Source organism: Emydura macquarii, unplaced genomic scaffold (genome assembly GCF_026122565.2).
Source record: "Emydura macquarii macquarii isolate MOO-44397 ecotype Brisbane River unplaced genomic scaffold, CSIRO-AGI_Emac_v2 contig_2988, whole genome shotgun sequence".
Taxonomy (NCBI): Eukaryota; Metazoa; Chordata; order Testudines; family Chelidae; genus Emydura; species Emydura macquarii.
The window spans coordinates 2,565,195-2,582,133 of NW_027133125.1; the positions used below are offsets into that span (position 1 = coordinate 2,565,195).

General features: G+C 52.4%; 1 protein-coding gene across 5 annotated transcripts in view; it reads right to left on the reverse strand.

The window, feature by feature from the left end:
• The window catches only part of BIN1 (bridging integrator 1), a 138,827-nt gene that overhangs the window by 34,791 nt on the left and 87,097 nt on the right, over nt 1–16,939 (reverse strand). For 3 of the 5 annotated variants that reach the window (XM_067529451.1, XM_067529452.1, XM_067529454.1), the window contains 3 exons: nt 13,308–13,393; nt 10,530–10,605; nt 8,863–8,945 (listed from right to left, as the gene is read on the reverse strand). In XM_067529451.1, coding sequence (XP_067385552.1) covers nt 8,863–8,945; nt 10,530–10,605; nt 13,308–13,393 — 245 coding nt within the window. Of the gene's footprint in view, nt 1–5,583; nt 5,629–8,862; nt 8,946–10,529; nt 10,606–13,307; nt 13,394–16,939 lie in introns of all 5 variants that reach the window. The other 2 variants (XM_067529450.1, XM_067529453.1) reach the window with 1 other exon arrangement.

Below are 16,939 nucleotides of genomic sequence, written 5' to 3' on the forward strand. Positions count from 1 at the left end.
TGAGTCCCCTCAATCCAATGCACTGCCTTTCTGCAGTAGGACCTCATGCAGATCACGATATATGTCACTTTCTTGCAGACGCATGCATGCACTGAGGGCAGACACACACATATATATATATTGCACAGGAAATCGTAATTCTGGCATTTCCCAACTTTTGAGTGTTTGGCTTTGCAACCTTAATCACGCCCTTTTAACATCATTTTTGGTGTGTCATCCCCTAGCTTTTTCAAAGCACAAACTGAAAAAACAGAAATTGCGTCACGTGACATTAGAGTGACACTCGCGTAGGTCACACAGAGCTCTGCCACTTGGGTGAACAAAGTAACGGACACGCTAGCTGGTTGTCATCCTCTGTGGGGATCAGCATGGGAGGGGGACAAGACCCTTTGCCAGGAGGTTTCATGGCCATTTCCTGACCGCAGAAGAATGGTGAGATCTTGGGTTCCATCCCAGGCTCTCGACGGCAGAGTGTCCTAACGGCCACAGACTTATGCCCGCTTCCCCTGACCTTGACCCCTTTTGCCCTGTTGCCTTCAACCTGTCCCTGTCTGAGTATTGTCTGCTCCCCAGCCAAGCTCCCATTTCCCCCTGCCTTGGCAAAACAGTGCACTTTTCCTAACCTTGTTCTTGGAAACAGTTGATACTTTTTGGCTGAAATTATCAAAACCAGGTCAGCCTGAGGCTGACACGTGCCATGGAAAATTTCTGCCCAAACAGCTAAAGTTTGGCAAGGTTATAAGCAAGTGAAAAAAGGGTCCTATAATGGGAAATGTCAGGCAACCTTAGTAAGGGGCGGTACTACCAGCCCTACTTATCGTGAGAGAGAGAATACAACTGTGTTAATAGGCAGCTGTTCTATTACATAACTAGGGCCAGCAGACACACCTCTTGCAGGGAAAAGGAATGGTCCCTCTGCTATGGCATGAAACAATATGCCTCGAGGACAACCACCTGGTCCGTAACACCGTGCAATCCTAAAAGCTGTATGAAACCTGGATTGGATCCAGTCTAAAACCAGATGGGACTCGGAATCTCGGTCCCCACCCCACCGAGGAACACAGCACTCCTTGTAGATACATGCACTTGAAACAGACATGCATGGACCCCTGTTCTGGTCGACATTGGCTAACAGTGGCATTTAGATGCTCACACCAATAGAGGATGCACTATGCTTTCATGCTTAAATACACAGTCTTGGGTCAGGATGGAGGAAGAACCAAGAGGCATTTATAGATTCCTCTCCATTCAAAGCAAGCACCTGGCCTTGAGGGAATTCCAGCCTTCGAGCGCCTCATCCCGCCTCATTCCCCAAAGGCACACACGCACACCCAAGAAGCAGCTATTGCACACACTCATGCAGCTCAGACGTTTCCAATGACGTTCACACCAGCAGCATGACAACAAGATGCACAAAAAAAAACAAAAAAAAAAAAACACCAACAGCTTTTTGTTCTGACAGCTCTCACCCCGTGGGTCATATGGACCTGGAGAAGAGGGGGGTGGTTGGAGGTAACCAGGAATGGGTCACAAACATGCACCCAACCCTACCCCCCTCCTTGTTCTGAGAAACCCAAAACACCCAGGACTTCCACCAGATGTAGTCCCACCAGCAGGCGAGTATCCCAGGGGAACAATGAACCCCCATTTGGGCAGCCATATGGGGCTGCTTCCATCCTGCTCAGCTGCCATGGGGTTCTAAATTACAGGCCAGGTCCCCAGACGATGCCAATGGGGTGTCGTGCCATGGGCATCTGATCCTGCATTTTCAAAAAAAGGAAGGAAATCCCAAAAGGAAGAGAAGGGCTCTGTGTGCTGATGGGGGTCAGAGGCACCACTGCTCTCCTGTTCTCCGCCGCTCTCATTTGTATGCACCTTACAGACACGTTCAGCTCCTGGAGAATGTTATGCCGGGGTGAGTCTGACCCTTACAGTCTCAGTTTGGGTACAAAATTAAGCAAGGATGAATCTGAGCCATAGACGCCTCTCCTTGGGGTGCAGAGAACAAGCTCCTGGTATGCAGGAGTATAGTCAAGGCCCCATAGCTCAGATCCCCTCCGTGACTCTCAAAGGGGGTCATTGGTCTGAAGCCAATGCATCTCCAAGTGCCCAGCTGATGCTCGGACAGGAATCACCCAGGCAGCTGTGTGCAGGCGTCCACACCCATGTGACTGGAGGGACTGGGGTGAGAGGCCCATTCACTTGTTGGCATTGCTAATGACTTTGCCAGCAGCAGCAGTACGGACACCTGGCCCCCCCGGAACTAATAAAACCGACTCAGTCACCAGAGGCCGCCAAGCAGTCTTCAGGCAGTAGTTATTTTCAGTCCCTACCAGGGGTCTGAACTGGTGCCCCATGGGGGAAAGGCCCCACACGCCTTGTTGCCCCCTCCTCCTTTAGACCCATCCCAATTCTTTCTGCGTCTCCTGCCGTGGGTTCAGCAGGCCCCAGACCAAAGCCCCAGCTATTTACAGCCAGCTGAAGCTTTCGCGTATGCCCTGGCTGCTCCCTGTAGGAAAAGGCCAGGGCTAATTTTGTCTGAGCCTGAACTTTTTCCAAGCCCTAGGGTGGCGTCTTCAAGCTGAAGCTCGCTGCTTTGGAGGCATTCAGCATTAGCGCTCATCCAGCCAACACCAATTAAACCTGCTGCTGGGCCTCTGTGGCCGTCAGGGTCCCGAAGGGAACGAATACCCAGAAGTCACGTAAAGCCCCTTTCAGAACAAGCCATGCCTCTGAACTGACACCTCGGTGTCTCTGGGGAAAGCGGGGTAGGCACTGCTTTGGGAAGCGAAGACAGGTAGCCTGTCCCCTATTGACCAACTGTGCTCATGACTCTTGTTCAATTGCAGCCCAGGTACAACACAATCACTGCTCTCTGACCTCCAGTTTGTTACTGGGAAATGTTGCTGAGTCAAGCAATTACTCAGCTTTGGTGCTCTGGTCTCCCAGTTGTAACGCACGTACCGGGGACTGGCTCCAACACAAGGGTTGACTAATACATGCGGGGCTGGCATATATATCACATTGCCAACATATATTATCCACACCACATGTCAGTAGATAGTAAGCATGTAACAGTAATATAATAGCAGTTATATAGCTTAAATTGGCCTGTTTTCTATATCACCTCGCTCGCTTATGCTAAGTATTCCATAACATTTTGCATTTGCCAAAGTAAGCATCTGGCGTACGCAGATGCGAAATGCGTCAAAATCAAGATCCTTTTGTTCTATGCTTTAGGATAAGCTAGGAAAGTATCATCCTGAAATGCTAGTATCCAAACCAAAGGTAAGGAAGGAACAAAACAAGAAGTTAGGGAACTGGAACAAACTGATGGTTGGATTTTAGTGATGCGTAAAGAGAGGTGTAACTTGTCAAATAATCATATAAATAAACACCAGCTGAAATGTGTAACTTTGGGAGCACAGGACAGCTTCCTCTAGACTGGTATCACGTTGAACCTATTTCCTATACTATATTCTGATTGACTTATAGCAATAAACCTGACTGATACTGGCTATTTGGTCTCTTGAATATTTTTTGTAATGAATTAAAGTGTAGTCAAGCAATTGACTACACAATTTACCAAGGCAAGTAAATTACCACAATCCAAAAACACCCTTATTGTGCTGCTGAGATTCAAAGCCCCTAGGGCACCCTCATCCTTAACTGGTTTGGAACAGCGTACACCAGCATTTGCAGATGGGAATCCCATGTGCTGCAGCAATGCTGTTATAAAGGAGAAGATGCCAGTTGTTCCCAGATTTATTCCCAGTCCAGTCGCCCCTCTGCAAACTCCCAAGTAGTGAGAGGTCAGAATCTCAGCAGAAGGACTAAGGATCAGATGGTGCCTGTTAGCCAAAAGTGATTTATTCTTTGGCGTCCAAGCACACTGGTCTCTGGGGAATTGTAAGAGAAGCACAAACAAACCCAGATGTACAAGGACACAAATAGCACCATTATATCCTGCAAGCAGCAGATCAGAGACAGAGTGGCCCGATCCCAACATGTGCTCCAGTGCAAATTTCCCAGCACTACATGTGTACCATCTCTGCCCGTGGGAGCCCTCGCATAGTCAAAGCCCTGGCATTTTAACCCAAGGTCACCTGGACAGGCTCTGAGCAGAGCAAGATGATGCTGTGGTTAGAACTCTAGCAGCTGGTCTGTCCCAGGCTCACACTGTTGCAGTGTTACTGCAATAAAGGGAAATGTGCTGAGATGCTGTACTTGGTGCAAACACAGCCGTAGTGTGGGATAATGCCAGGGTAAAGCTACTGATGTTGCCTGTTACTGGGGCCCTGATGTTACCGGACAGCAGTAAAAACAGACACACATCTTGCACGAACCTTAATCTTTCGATTCCCAAATAAAAAGACTTAACACCATAAAAACAGTAATTTCCTTTCATTTGAGGATCTCAAAATGCCTTCTAAAAATTCATTAATTCCCTCAACTTCCCCGTGAGAAGTATTATTATCCCCATTTTACAGAAGGGGAAAATTGAGGCAAAAAGAGCCCCAGGGCACATAGCAAGTCAGAGGCAGGGCTGGGACTAGAACTCAGGAATCCTGGCTCCCAATCCTTTGTTTTAACCACTAGACCGCACTCCCAGCTAGGAACCAGCTGGGACTAGAATTATTTTTTCTGAACAGTCTTGGTAGAAAGTGTCAGTAAGAGTGTAAGGAAACCCTGAGCTAGGAAATAGCTTCTACACAATTATGCAGCTATTCTCTGCTCTGCCCCACCCCTTCTCATGCAGACAGTTTCTCTCTTAAATTAAGTCTCCCTTTACATACACACTCAATAATCCCATCTGTGTTTCCACCTTAGTTATAACATGCATGTAGCCATCAGCTGCGACCACTAGGGGGTCAGATGACTCTGTGTATTGAAACAGAAGTTATAACATGTGCTTTTTAAAAGGCAACAGGCTTGACTCTCCACGGTTTCTACGGTGTGTTATGAGTCACACCTGCGCAATGTGGTGACCTTTTACAACCAGTTTACATTGACCTCACATCGATGTAATTGATGTCACAAGGTGCAAAGTAGAGGGAATCCAGATTCAGCCAGTAGGAGGGTCATAGCAACTTATTTTCTCTTACACAGGCAGTAAATCAGAACACTTGTCTTCAAAACACATTCAAAAGGAAAGCTCCATCTTGGGGAAATGAGGCTTTTTTAACAATCAAAGTTGCACCAGTTGAAATCAGCTTTAAAACAAATCACACTCTTAATTCAACCAGAGCAACGCTGAACCCAGACAAAGCCTGAGAGCTCAAATAGTCAAGGAGTCAGAGTTAAGGCCAGATGGGACCTCCTGTATGTCACAGGCCACCAGCACCGCCCAGCAACCTCAAACTAAGCCCCACGACCCGAAAGGGCGCAGGGATTCAAAACAAGGAATGAACTGTTATTAGGATTAGTCAGACATGCAGAGATCTCCAGCACATTGAGTCATGCAAGGAACTTCACTCCAGTCCCCAAGTTAACACCCGCCAGGCTGTTAGAACACAGCAATGGCTCTTCCGGCCTAATATTCCACTCAGACACGTATCAAAATGCTTCTCTCCATACCGGTACCTGCTCATCTTTTTCCTCAGCCTGGAGAACAGTTTAGTTTTCTTTCTGGTGGGGATGGCACACAATGATCTGCATTACCAGATGGCACAGCCACGGGGGAGGAAACGCTAAGCTGCCATGCACCAGCTAACCTGACACCATGGGGGGATTATATTCAAGCCCTTCCATCTCCTAGCTGGTGGGTTTGATCTACGTGCTAAGAGGCGGAGCACGGGCCAGGACTCTCTGCACATGCCACAGACTTGCATGAGCCCTGGCAGAGTTAAGAGATGTGAGCTTCACCTGGGGACCCGGGGGCAGATCTGCCCAGTCGGCGAGAGGCAGATGTGTAGAAAGGCAGACAAGCAGGGACCTGTAAATGGTCTCATTTCACAGGTGGGCAAACCGAGGCTGAGAAGTTAGGATCCCACGGTGAGCCAGCGGAAGAGCTAGAAGCCAGGACTCCCGACTCCCAGGTCCCCATGCTCCCTGCCTGCATTGAAACCAGCGTAGGCTGCTCCACTGCAAAGGAAACAAGCTTCCCTCTATTTACGCCCTCCAAGCACATAGTCCTACCCATGGGAGTCAAACCAAGTGCGGCTCCGAACAGCAGGATTCCTCACGAGGACAGCGCGCTGGCATAGGAGGGCACCTGCCCCATCTCGCCACTCGTCTAGACCCATTTCCTTTCATTCTCTCCCGCCCAAGCCCCTTTCCCCGTGTATACAGATCAGGGGAAGCATCTGCTCCTATTGCAGATCTGCAATGAGATGGGGAGGGGCATTTCCTCCCCACCGGACAACACTCCCCCGGTAAGATGCCAGGAGCCAGCTGGAGAGATGGAAGTGCCCAACTGTGTTTTCTGCCATCTGCAAAAATCCATTGTCCCGACAAAAGTTGGACAGCAGCCACCTCCTCCCCAGTTACCTCGGGGAATGGCTCCTTGTCAGGACAGGTCTGGACTCTCAGCAGAGCCCAAAAGCAAAGCAAGAACAAGACAGAGAAGAATGCTTTCTATTCGCAAAGACTGCCATAGCTCTGGCTTAGAGAATGTGTGGCGTGGGTCCGTGGGGCATGTCTAGGATAACTAGGCAGGGAGGGAAGAGATGGAGCCAAGGCTGGGAGTTTCTACACCTACAGGGTATACTGTGTTAATTTTCCCTCCTAGGGTCATGAGCTCTCCCAGCCAGCCAAGGTGAGCTGGAATTTCTTGCATCCTACAGATGAAGCTGGCCTGGGCCAGGATTGCACTGATGGAAGATTTGATTTTCTTGGAAGCTTTTGTTGGGGGAGGCCTCGCTGCTGGCCAGAAATCACCAGTAATAATAAAAATAAACCAATGCATGTTGAGTTATCATTACTGTGTTCAGCTGGGCCAAAGGTCTACAGGGGAGCTGGCTAAAGCATCAGCTGCAGCCTTCCTCCTTCCAGCCTCTTCCTCCTTCTTCCGTGGTTTGAGCCTTTAAGAGGGTTCCATCCAAGCAGACTTCAGCAGAGTCCCAGTCATCTTGATGAACCAGGACTGGGTACCTTTTGGAGGGAATCAGAGCTCCATCGTTCATGAGATAAGACCTGTACCGCATGACCCCATCACCAGTGGACTGGCAGGATGGACCTGGCTGCATGGGGAAAGTGACCAGGGACGAAGAATCCTATACTGCTGGGGTGGAATCACAGCTCCACTCAAATCAGTAGCAAAACTCCCAAGGACTTGAACGCGGCCAGGATTTCGTCCCCAGTGTCCTCAGAATTGTAAGGATCTCACCTGCTCCCTATGGTCAGCTGAGAAAGACCCTACACACCAGGAACCCATCTTCAAAGCATGGGTCTGGGCTAGGGTTTTGCAAGGTCACTGGACTCTACAACCAAGAGCAGATCCCAAACTTCTGTGCTGGCGGCATCACAGATCTTGCTTTTCTTGGTGTGGAACAATGGGCAGGTGCTTTTCTGGAAGGGTGGGGAGGGCAGGAAAGAAGGTCTCCTACATAGCGAAGGACCCATCTACCATGGGGTAGGAAACGTTCTAAACACGGTAGTGCCCTGCTCCTACCATAACATCATTTGGTAGTGGACAGAAGAGTCAGTTTCCCTTTCTGGTTCCCAAGCACTAGCACAATGCTGCAGCCTTCGGTTGCGAAGTCTGCAAGGGGATGTTTGCTAGCGAGGGAGATGGAAATACCATCTCCACTAGAAATATTTCCGCTGGCCTTAGGTTTCATGGGAGATTGTGTCCACACAGGTAAAATTTGGCCCCAGACTTAGGAGAACACTTTCACCTTAAAGCTGGCGAAGCGTATAAAGCTGCTGGTACTGGTTTTTGTGTTTGCAACCAACGGTTAAATTGGGAGGGGAAGGAAAAAGAGTCCACAGGGGTCCCCACCACTCATCTAACTTTCAGCAGCTGTCCTGAAGCAATGCACATAGGCTGAAGTTATGGCTTACATCATGCTAAGTCCCCATCTGGCTTCCACCAAGATGCTGATTTGGCATTTATGTTGCGTTACTGCCTCCCTCCCTCCCTCCCCCCCCCCCAGCATCTGGGATGAGCAGCAGCTGGAAGCCAGAGTCCTGCATTACTTCATCACTCATGCACTTGGATGGGAGCCAGATACAGCCTCAGCCAGACCCCAAACCCTCCCACCCCCTTTCCTGGAAAGGCTTGAGAATGTACAGATTTGCAGTTAACTAACATGGACCAGATTCTGCTGAGAAAAAGACAAGATCCTGTGGATGCTAGCACTTTGTAGAGGTGTCGGGAGTACTTCAGGGCTCTGATGTATGCTAAACGCAAAGGCTGAACTCCAGTGAGACTAACTATGCCCTTAACATCTGCATGGGCAAAACCACCATTTGCATGCACAAAACGGGTAATCACGCACAAGAGTTTGCCAACTTAAGATGCGGGTTTGATGATCGGGGGGCTATCAAGATGGGGGCAGTGGCTAGGAGGAGATGGGACAAGGGGCACTGTGTCTCCGTGACTCAGAGGAGCTTTGGTGTTAGACGTGTGTCTGAGAGGATGACGCCCAGGATCTGAAAGTGAGAGTATCCCACTGTGCGCCCTGACCCGGAATGAGAAGCATTGACTGGCTGGGTCAGTTCTGCAGCTTGGGGATGGAATTTAGGGCCACTAGGTGACAGCAACATAGGATGAGGAAGGAGAATTGAAACCAAGAGGTTACAAATAAAATCGTTTCGCTCTCCCCTGTAGGAGAGACACATTTCCGCACATGGTCGCGGCCCCCCACCCGCCCCTTTGAGCACTGCAAGGGAAAGGGCACGGCTCCAACGGTGACTAACCTTGGCTGTGCTTTAATGGGGAAGGCGTTGCTGGAATACTGCTTCTCTAGGTTCATCAGGACATCGTTGAGGTTTTGGTTCAACTGTGAAAAGAAGAGAACTCTAAGAATCGGGTGGGGAAGAGGGCTGGCTAGCCAAGGCACAGACCCACATCAGGACATACACACGCACCATGACGCCCCAGGAGAAGGCACGGTTCTGGTGAAACTGGGCCCATCTTCGTTCTGAGCCCTCCTTGGCTGCCCCCTTTTAACAGGAACATAATCTGGAAGCACTAAAGCAGTCAGCGCATTCTTTGACGTTGAAAAACGTAAAGAGCCACCAGGACCACTGGGGACCCTTTGTGTCTGCTTTACAAACAAACAATCCTACTCAGGTCTTTTCTATTGCCTGCCTTTCTCCACCCTCCCCGATATTACCAGCCTGGACCTTTGCATGAACACAGCTGAAGTCTCGAACCTCATCTGTGTCCACACCAGGGGGATACTGCTATGAAACGGCTGTGTCGCAAACAAAATTATGGGCCAAAGTCACCATTGGCATTAAGAGATCCAACTCCATCAATGTCAATGGTATTGCACTCTCCATGCCAGCGATTAATTTGACCCTACAGCTCTAATAAGAAGCAGATGATTTTTACAGAACAAAAGGTCCTGGTTTCCTACCCGTTGTATGTCCCCAGACAACTACAACAACCACAAAACTGGGGAAGAGAACTATGAAACGTGACACTGGAGGAGGACTCTCTCCAAGCAGACAGGTTGTTCCAAAGTTTTCCCTTATAAAATACAGGAATATTAGTTAAAAAAGAACCCCCACCTTTAACAATCGTGTTACTACAGTGGTTCGTAGCATTATCGTAGAACATTGGAGTATTTTTTGTAAGAGTCCCTGTGAAATATCAGCACAACTTGAAGCTGATGTTTAAACCGTGCCAGCGGTTTCCTAACTGCAAACGATTACTTCTGGGAATTTAACAGCCATAGCATTGCTTGTTGCTTAGCTGCTGTATTGTTGCCAGGACTACAGTTGAAGAAGAAAAGTATCTGTTTTCACTTGGGCTCCCCTGTCTCCTCAGAAAAGATTAGCAGGGTGTATAGGGAGGGTATAAATCATGTGGGTAACACACAGGCCTGGCGGACTCTGGGAGTTATTTCAAATCTGGTTTTTAAGTTAAATTAAAACAAAAGTTCTGGATGAAAGAGTCAGGGTGTTGGTCTTCTCACGGACTACCACTCAGACCTCTCCAGTACCTTGCTGGACAGCTACAGGACAAGCATCGAGTCACTAAGCCATCAACTCCTTGAGATACTATTTACTGACAGAAGGTTTGCTACAGAGAGCACCTTTGCTCGAAGTTTATCCATTTTAGTAAGTGAAACTCGTAACCCAAAAGTTTGAAGGGGCTGAATGAGACTGGCTTCATTCATTGCTTCTCTGACGACAGGTGGGACCCACTGACCTTAGGGGGATACACTCCGTAAGAGTCCCTGCAGTGACCAGATGGGGATTTAAACATGGATGTTAGGAGTGTAAAGCTGTCGGGACAAGAGCCTGTCCTCAGCTTGATACAGTCTCCTGAACAGCACTGGGTGCATTTACTGCACTGCATAGGTGACTGTCAGCGAGAACAGCATGACGAGTTAATAAAAGGGCCAGCACCTTACCTTGCTCATTTCTTTATGGAAGTTCTCTTCTAGGCCTGCTATACTCTGGAATGTGTTGACATAGAAACCAACACGACTGCCAAAGGAAAACAGAGCAGGGGTTAGTGGAGCCACGTGGCTCCTCCAACACTGGTTGACTTGGTTTCTTCTTCTGATACCCCCCCTCCACCCCAACACACACACTTCATATTTAAGTTGTGCTCTCTCACAGTCGTAACAACAGGTAGGGATTGATCCGTGTAGGTCAGGAAGTCCCCAGACAGCCCTGAGGGCTGGGGCGACTGTTTTGCTTTGCTGCCATGCAGAAGACCCTAGTTAAGGAAAAAAACTAAGCCAGCGGGGTCTACGGGAGATGTTGGGTTCTAGTAGAAAGGGAGAAGACAGGCCTGTCCCGGCGCTTTTCATGGTCGACCCACCAAATGCCATTCCCCAGAGTGGCACTGGCCAAGAACCAACACATCTCATCCTCCCTTCTGGAACAAGATGCCACGGGAACAGAAAACCCTGAGGGAAAACAGGAAGGTCGAGCAGGGAAAACCCAGCACTTGAGCAAGTTTTAAGGGCCTGGTCTCAGATGACTGTATCCCAGACCTAGTGACTTGAGCCAACCCAAGAGAAGTGCCGTCCTACCTGCTGGGTTTTCGTCTCCCATGAAGGGGCGCGGCCCGCTATCCCTCACCCGGGGGGTGTGACAGGGCAGAGGCAGCTAGAGGCTAGGGGTGGTGTGAGCCTGAGAGAGTCCTGCTGGGAGCTCAGTCAATGGATGACATTTAACTAGCGCCCCTTGTAGCTGCCCACGTTACAAAAAGGGTGGGTCGCTTCAGCAGACCTGTCCTTCTCCAGGGAGAGACAGTGGCGGTAATATTTCCTCTCCGCGGACCTCCGGCTGGTTAGACGTGACCGGCAGCGAGCGGGAGTACAGTGCAGTGGTGCAGAGAGTAGAGAGCAGTGCTTACACAACACAGCGGGGGGAAGCCTTAGGAACAAGCTACAATGACAGCTAGGAAGCTAGCGGCAGAGTATACGGTGATTCGGGAGTGAGGTGGGGGGGGCGGGTTAGGGACGGCGGGGCAGCACCAGCTTCTGCTCTGAGCCAGGGCTGGGGCTGCCCCACGCTCCCCCCACAGCAACATGCTCTCTGGAGCTGCAGTCGCCCAACTCTTGCTGGGAGGTGGGTTTACCTTCCTGCCAGGTGCCTGAGGAGTTCGGGCCCTTCAGCCCTGTCTGGGCGGGACACCTACCAGCCAGAGGCGTATGGGGCTGGATGAAGAGGTGGGGGCACAATGAACTAAACCCACTTCTGCCGAGCCTCTGTCTAGCATCCCCGCAGGCCAGGGCGGGCAGAGCTGGGAGAAGCGCTTGCTGCAGGAACAGAAGGGCAAGTGTGGGAGTACGGGAGGAAAGCTGGGGGAACTGCTGGGTGCTTTATAACAGCAGGGAAGGGAGAGAACGTGGCCTGCCCCCTCAGCAACCCCCGGCCGCAGGCAGCCACCCCAGGACCAAGACAGAGCCACGGCTCCAGCTGCCTCCCTCCGACCGGCAGAGGGGTCCCGATCTGCGTGGCAGGGATCAGCCGCCGCGCCCACTGCCGAGAGAAGGGTTACATCCAGCAGGGAAGGGGCTCCGGTCCAATGGCTGTACAGCTCACAGCAGCCTGCTGCATCACTCAGGCCTCCCATGGCAGCGCTGCGGGTGGTGCCTGCACGGCTGGCCTGCTGTGCGTGCACCCTCCTGGGAGTCAGGACCCTCCCAGGGGTCCAGCGGCTCATCAGCGTTTTGCTTTCACCCCCCTGCTGCCTGCTCTCCCCTCTTCCTGGCCTTCCTCCACCAGCCCAGCCCCAGGGAACTGCATTTTAAAATCAGAAATTGGGACACTGCTGAGTGGACTTTGCCTGCACTCCACCCCTCAAACATCAGCTCGCCTTCCTCATTCCTCCCCTGACCCGCACCAGGATTTCTCCCAGCTCCCCTCTTCTCTGCATCTGGAATCCTGGTACAGCAAATCTGGGATCCACTGGTCTCCCTTCATCACCTGCCTCTTTTCCCGTGCCCAGCCTGCAGCGCGCCACTGGGCAGCGAGCTGGGTCCCTGCTGTGCGGCAGGGCACAAGGGTCTGGGACTCCTGCTCCGAGCAAACAACTTGCCAGCCAGATCCACACCTGGGGGCTCAGTGCCCAAGGGGACGGTGACACTGCAAAGAAAAACCTGCAGCGCCGAGCCGCAGAGCTCTACGCTGCTCTTTTTGGCCCCGCAAACTCAAGCCAATGGACCCAAGCACTGAGACTCACCGCCGTGGGTTTTTCTTTGCAGTGTAGACGTGCCCTATATCCCCTTCCCCCACTCCCATCCCAGATTTCACGGGCACTATGTCGACAGCAGAGCCAGTGCATTGCCGGTCTCCCCAGGCAGGTTTTCAAGACCACCCGCCCCTTGTCCTGCTTTGTAACACTGAAACAAACGTACAAAAGTAAGGACCCCCACCACACACACCCCCGCCAATGCGCTATGTAGTGTATGGACAGCCCCGAACAGCAGCACACACTGGGTGGCTACTGGGTTCCCGGAAGATCCAAGGATGGCAGGGTCTTGAAAACAGGAGGGGGGCTGGCTTCTGTGAACCCGAGGAGAGGCCCCGAGAGCTGGGACGCACGCTGAAATCCAGGACAGAGGGTCACCCTGAACCTAGGCCCTCCTTCACACCAACCGGCGAAGAGAAGGGTATTTTACTGCCCATCAAAGTAGCTGACAACCAATGAGCAACTCGTCCCCGGTGCTCACCTATTCCATAGCGAGGGCAGCTCCTCCTGCAGATCCAGGTTCATCTCTTCAAACACCTTCTGCGCCTTCACCAGCTCTTCTTCGGCCTTCACAACACAGACAGGACACGTCAGCACCAGCCCAGCCCCACGCACCGCAAGGCGCTCGCTACTCCCCCAACCAGCTGGAGAGACCAGGCAAGCCGGGGGCCGGTTCTGTCTAGGGAGAACCGCCAGCGCCACCCTGGCCTCACCGATCCCCTCGTGCTGCTGCCTGGGTTGATTCTCTCGTGGGACAAGGGAGCTGACTCTCCTCTGACTTACCCACCTGTAAGGGTGGTGCCCCTCCAGGGCTTCCCCGGAGACTCCCTTGATTGATGCAGAGAGAGAAGCCATGTCGGCTGGACCCCCGCCCCAGCTTTGTACCCGCTGTGCAAGGTAGAAACAAAGACACAGGGCTCTACGCTACCAGGGCAAGGGAAAGAGCTCAAACCAGCTGAGGAGGAATCCTCCCTCACGGGGGAGCCAGCAGGGGGTAAAGATGCAGTGAAAGCCGGGACAGCGCCGGTCAGCCGTGGGCCAGACGTACCAGCCCGGGGGAAGTGAGCGGGTCGGGGACTGCAGGACTCTGCCGGCACTGGGGTCTGATCAAGATTGTAACTCCAGCAGCCAGCCCAGGAGGCTGCTCTGCTCTGCTCGCTGTCAAGGTTAATGCCCCGACCTCCCCACGGCCAGCATCTGGGAGCCCAGAAGTGGGACAAGAACCCTGGCAAAATGCGGAGACACACGACGCTCCTGGCTCCCCCTGCAACAGCACAGCTCAGCACCGGGCCCGGCCACTGCACCACTATCTGCCCACCCCCCCCGAATAAGCTCTGGGCATGTCCACCACCCTACACCCGCCCCGAGTCAGCACCGGGCACCTCCACCACCTCACTGCCCCTGGAGTCAGCACCTGGCACGTCTGCCAGCCCATCACTCCCGCCCGGTGTCAGTACCAGGCATGCCTAATCCCCAAATCAGCCCCGGGCACACCTACCTCCTTTACCCCCCCAAGTCAACACTGGGCGCACACAGCCCCCCGTACCTCCAAGTCAGCACCACGCACACCCTGGGGCAGCAGGGGCCCATCCACTCCCCCTCTCCTCCCCACCCCCCAGAGTTCCTCTTCCTCCCGTCCAGGCTCTTTCTTACACACGTCCCAGTTCCCACGTTTCCGTTCTCGGCCTCGCCCCCACGCGGCACGGTGGGGGAGGTGGGGGGACAGAACAGCGAATCCCCAGGGTCACCCCCCCCGCAGCACAGCTTAAGAGGAAGGCCAGCGGGAGCTACACTTTATATCAACACAATAGCAGGAATGTCACAGGGCCACAAGACTCTCCAGCCTGCCCGCAAATCCAGCACTCCCGGCGTCCCAGGGGCCTGCTCTCCCTGCCTTCCTATTGTCTCAGGAACCTATGGAAACCGAGGCTGGCTTCCTGCCCCTTCCGAGAGATGAGGGGACAGACATTGCCCACGAGAAGGGGATCTGATCCACCCTGCAATGGGGTTAGTCGAGGAAACCCAGCTGCAGCTGCACTGGGCTCTCCCTCTCAACGAGGGACGTGCACAAAAGCCTGATTAAGCGGCGAGGCAGTCAGAAAAAGATACACACTGGCCTTGGAGCAGAAACAACCCGTGCCTGCTGATGGGGGGAGCAGAGTGAAGGCAGAGCCTCTGCCTTGTGGCCTGCAGCATAATGCCCTGCACTGCTAAGTAGCAGACCCAGGCGACCAGCGGGAGCTAGCAGAGGAGGTGTTTCAAGGTGTTTCAGGCTACCCCATCCAAATTTCAGAAGTCACCAGTCCCCAGCAGATGGCTGGAGTGGCATCCTTAATGCTCAAGGTCAGAGGAGACGGGGTTCCTTCCAGAGGAGACACAGCTGGGTTCTGCAAGGAACTCCCATCTCCGCCTTCCTGAGAAACGGTGGGTCTGCTATAGCCATGTGGAGCTGCCCCAGGGAAGGCACGGAGAAATGGGATGCCCGCCCATCCCTGCCATCAAGATATCCTTCTTGCACAGTGGAGTTTGGCAGTTCTGCTCAGTGCATGACACAGACAAGCCCAGTGGGTTTGCAAAAATGAACACCCTCTTAAATAGAGAGGTTGCTTCATGCTATGCAGGATGGCGGAGGAGGTGATCATGATGGCCTCGTCTGGCCTTACCCTCTATCTGTGAATGTGTCTGATCCACTCACTTAAAAAGAAAAACGAGTGAAGTCGTCTTTTAAATGTGTCCCCTTTAATTTTCACACCCAGCTTGAACTGTAATCAGGAGTTCAAACACCCAGAGACTAAAATCCCATTAAATGCTGTTTGTTTTTCCTTGCACAACGAAGGAAATGAAATGGTCCCTCCCTCTCATTTATCCGTTCACCAGGCCTCACAGCCCAGAAAGCAATCCTGCGCCGATCTGTGAGTATTGTGACAGCCCAAAGCACAGCCGCAAAAAGCCCGTAGGCAGCGATCACTCTAGAAATGTAATAAAGGAAGAAAGGTGCCTAGACCACCAAGTGCATGCAGCTCAGAGCCCTCGCTAGGGCGCCGTGGTGGATATTTAAAATCCCTTTGATGTTCCCAGTGACAGAACTAAATTAATTTCTCTCATGCTCAGCCAAGTATATTGTCACTGGGATCCAGCTCGCCCCGGGATTTATTTTGGTTGGACACAACAGGCCTGATTCTGAGTGTCTCCCGTGCGGCTGTCCTCAGCTTCCACTGCCATCGGTTCATTCGGCACGGCCAGAGAGAGGAAAACCTGGCTCATCTAGTGCCTAAATCAAGGGCAGGGTTCAAGTGTGGCCAGTTGGCGAAGGAGGGCATCAGTTTCCTGCATGGCCCGTCACTGCAGTATCTGAGCACCTCACCTTCTCCAATGTATTTATCCACACAACACCCCTGGGAGGCACGGCAGGGCTGTTATCCCCATGTTACAGGTGGGAGAAAGAGGGGATGTCTACACTGCATACTACGAGCCAGGGTCTGACTCAGGTTTGAACCCAAGCCCCCCTTCCGTCCACACACAACTCAGTCTGACTCAGGTCAGCAAGAACTCCGAGCTCAGACCCTAGGGGGTTGGTTCAGTGACCAAGTCCCGCTGAGCATCAGGTCCAAGCCCTGTTATTTTGCAGTGTGGATGCAGCTCAAGCTGCAGACCCACATCAGAAGGTTGGTGTGGTGCAGTCCGGACGCGTTAGCACAGCTGCGAGACCCGAGTGCAGCAACTACACCCAGGTTTACAATGCAGTGTAGACGCTCAAGCACAGGGTTGGAAACACTGAGCCCACAAGCCCGGGTCCCACATACCCAGGCTCAGTGTGCAGTGTAGACACACCCAGAGAATCCAAGGCCCAGGTGCTCAAAGAAATTTAGGCACCTGACTCCCATTGAACTCCCGGTTTGATTTAGGCCTGGCCAAGGCAACACAAGAAGCAGTGGCAGAGCAGGGAACAAAACCAGGTCTCCCAGGCTCGACACTAACCCATAGGCCACCCTTCCTCTCTGGGGAACCCGATGGACAGTCAGTCCAGTTCGCTGGTTGCTTGCTGGCTGATGGGACCAACACCCAGAAACACTGTGGTCTGCTGGAGCTATGGCCCACCAAGGATACTGCTGC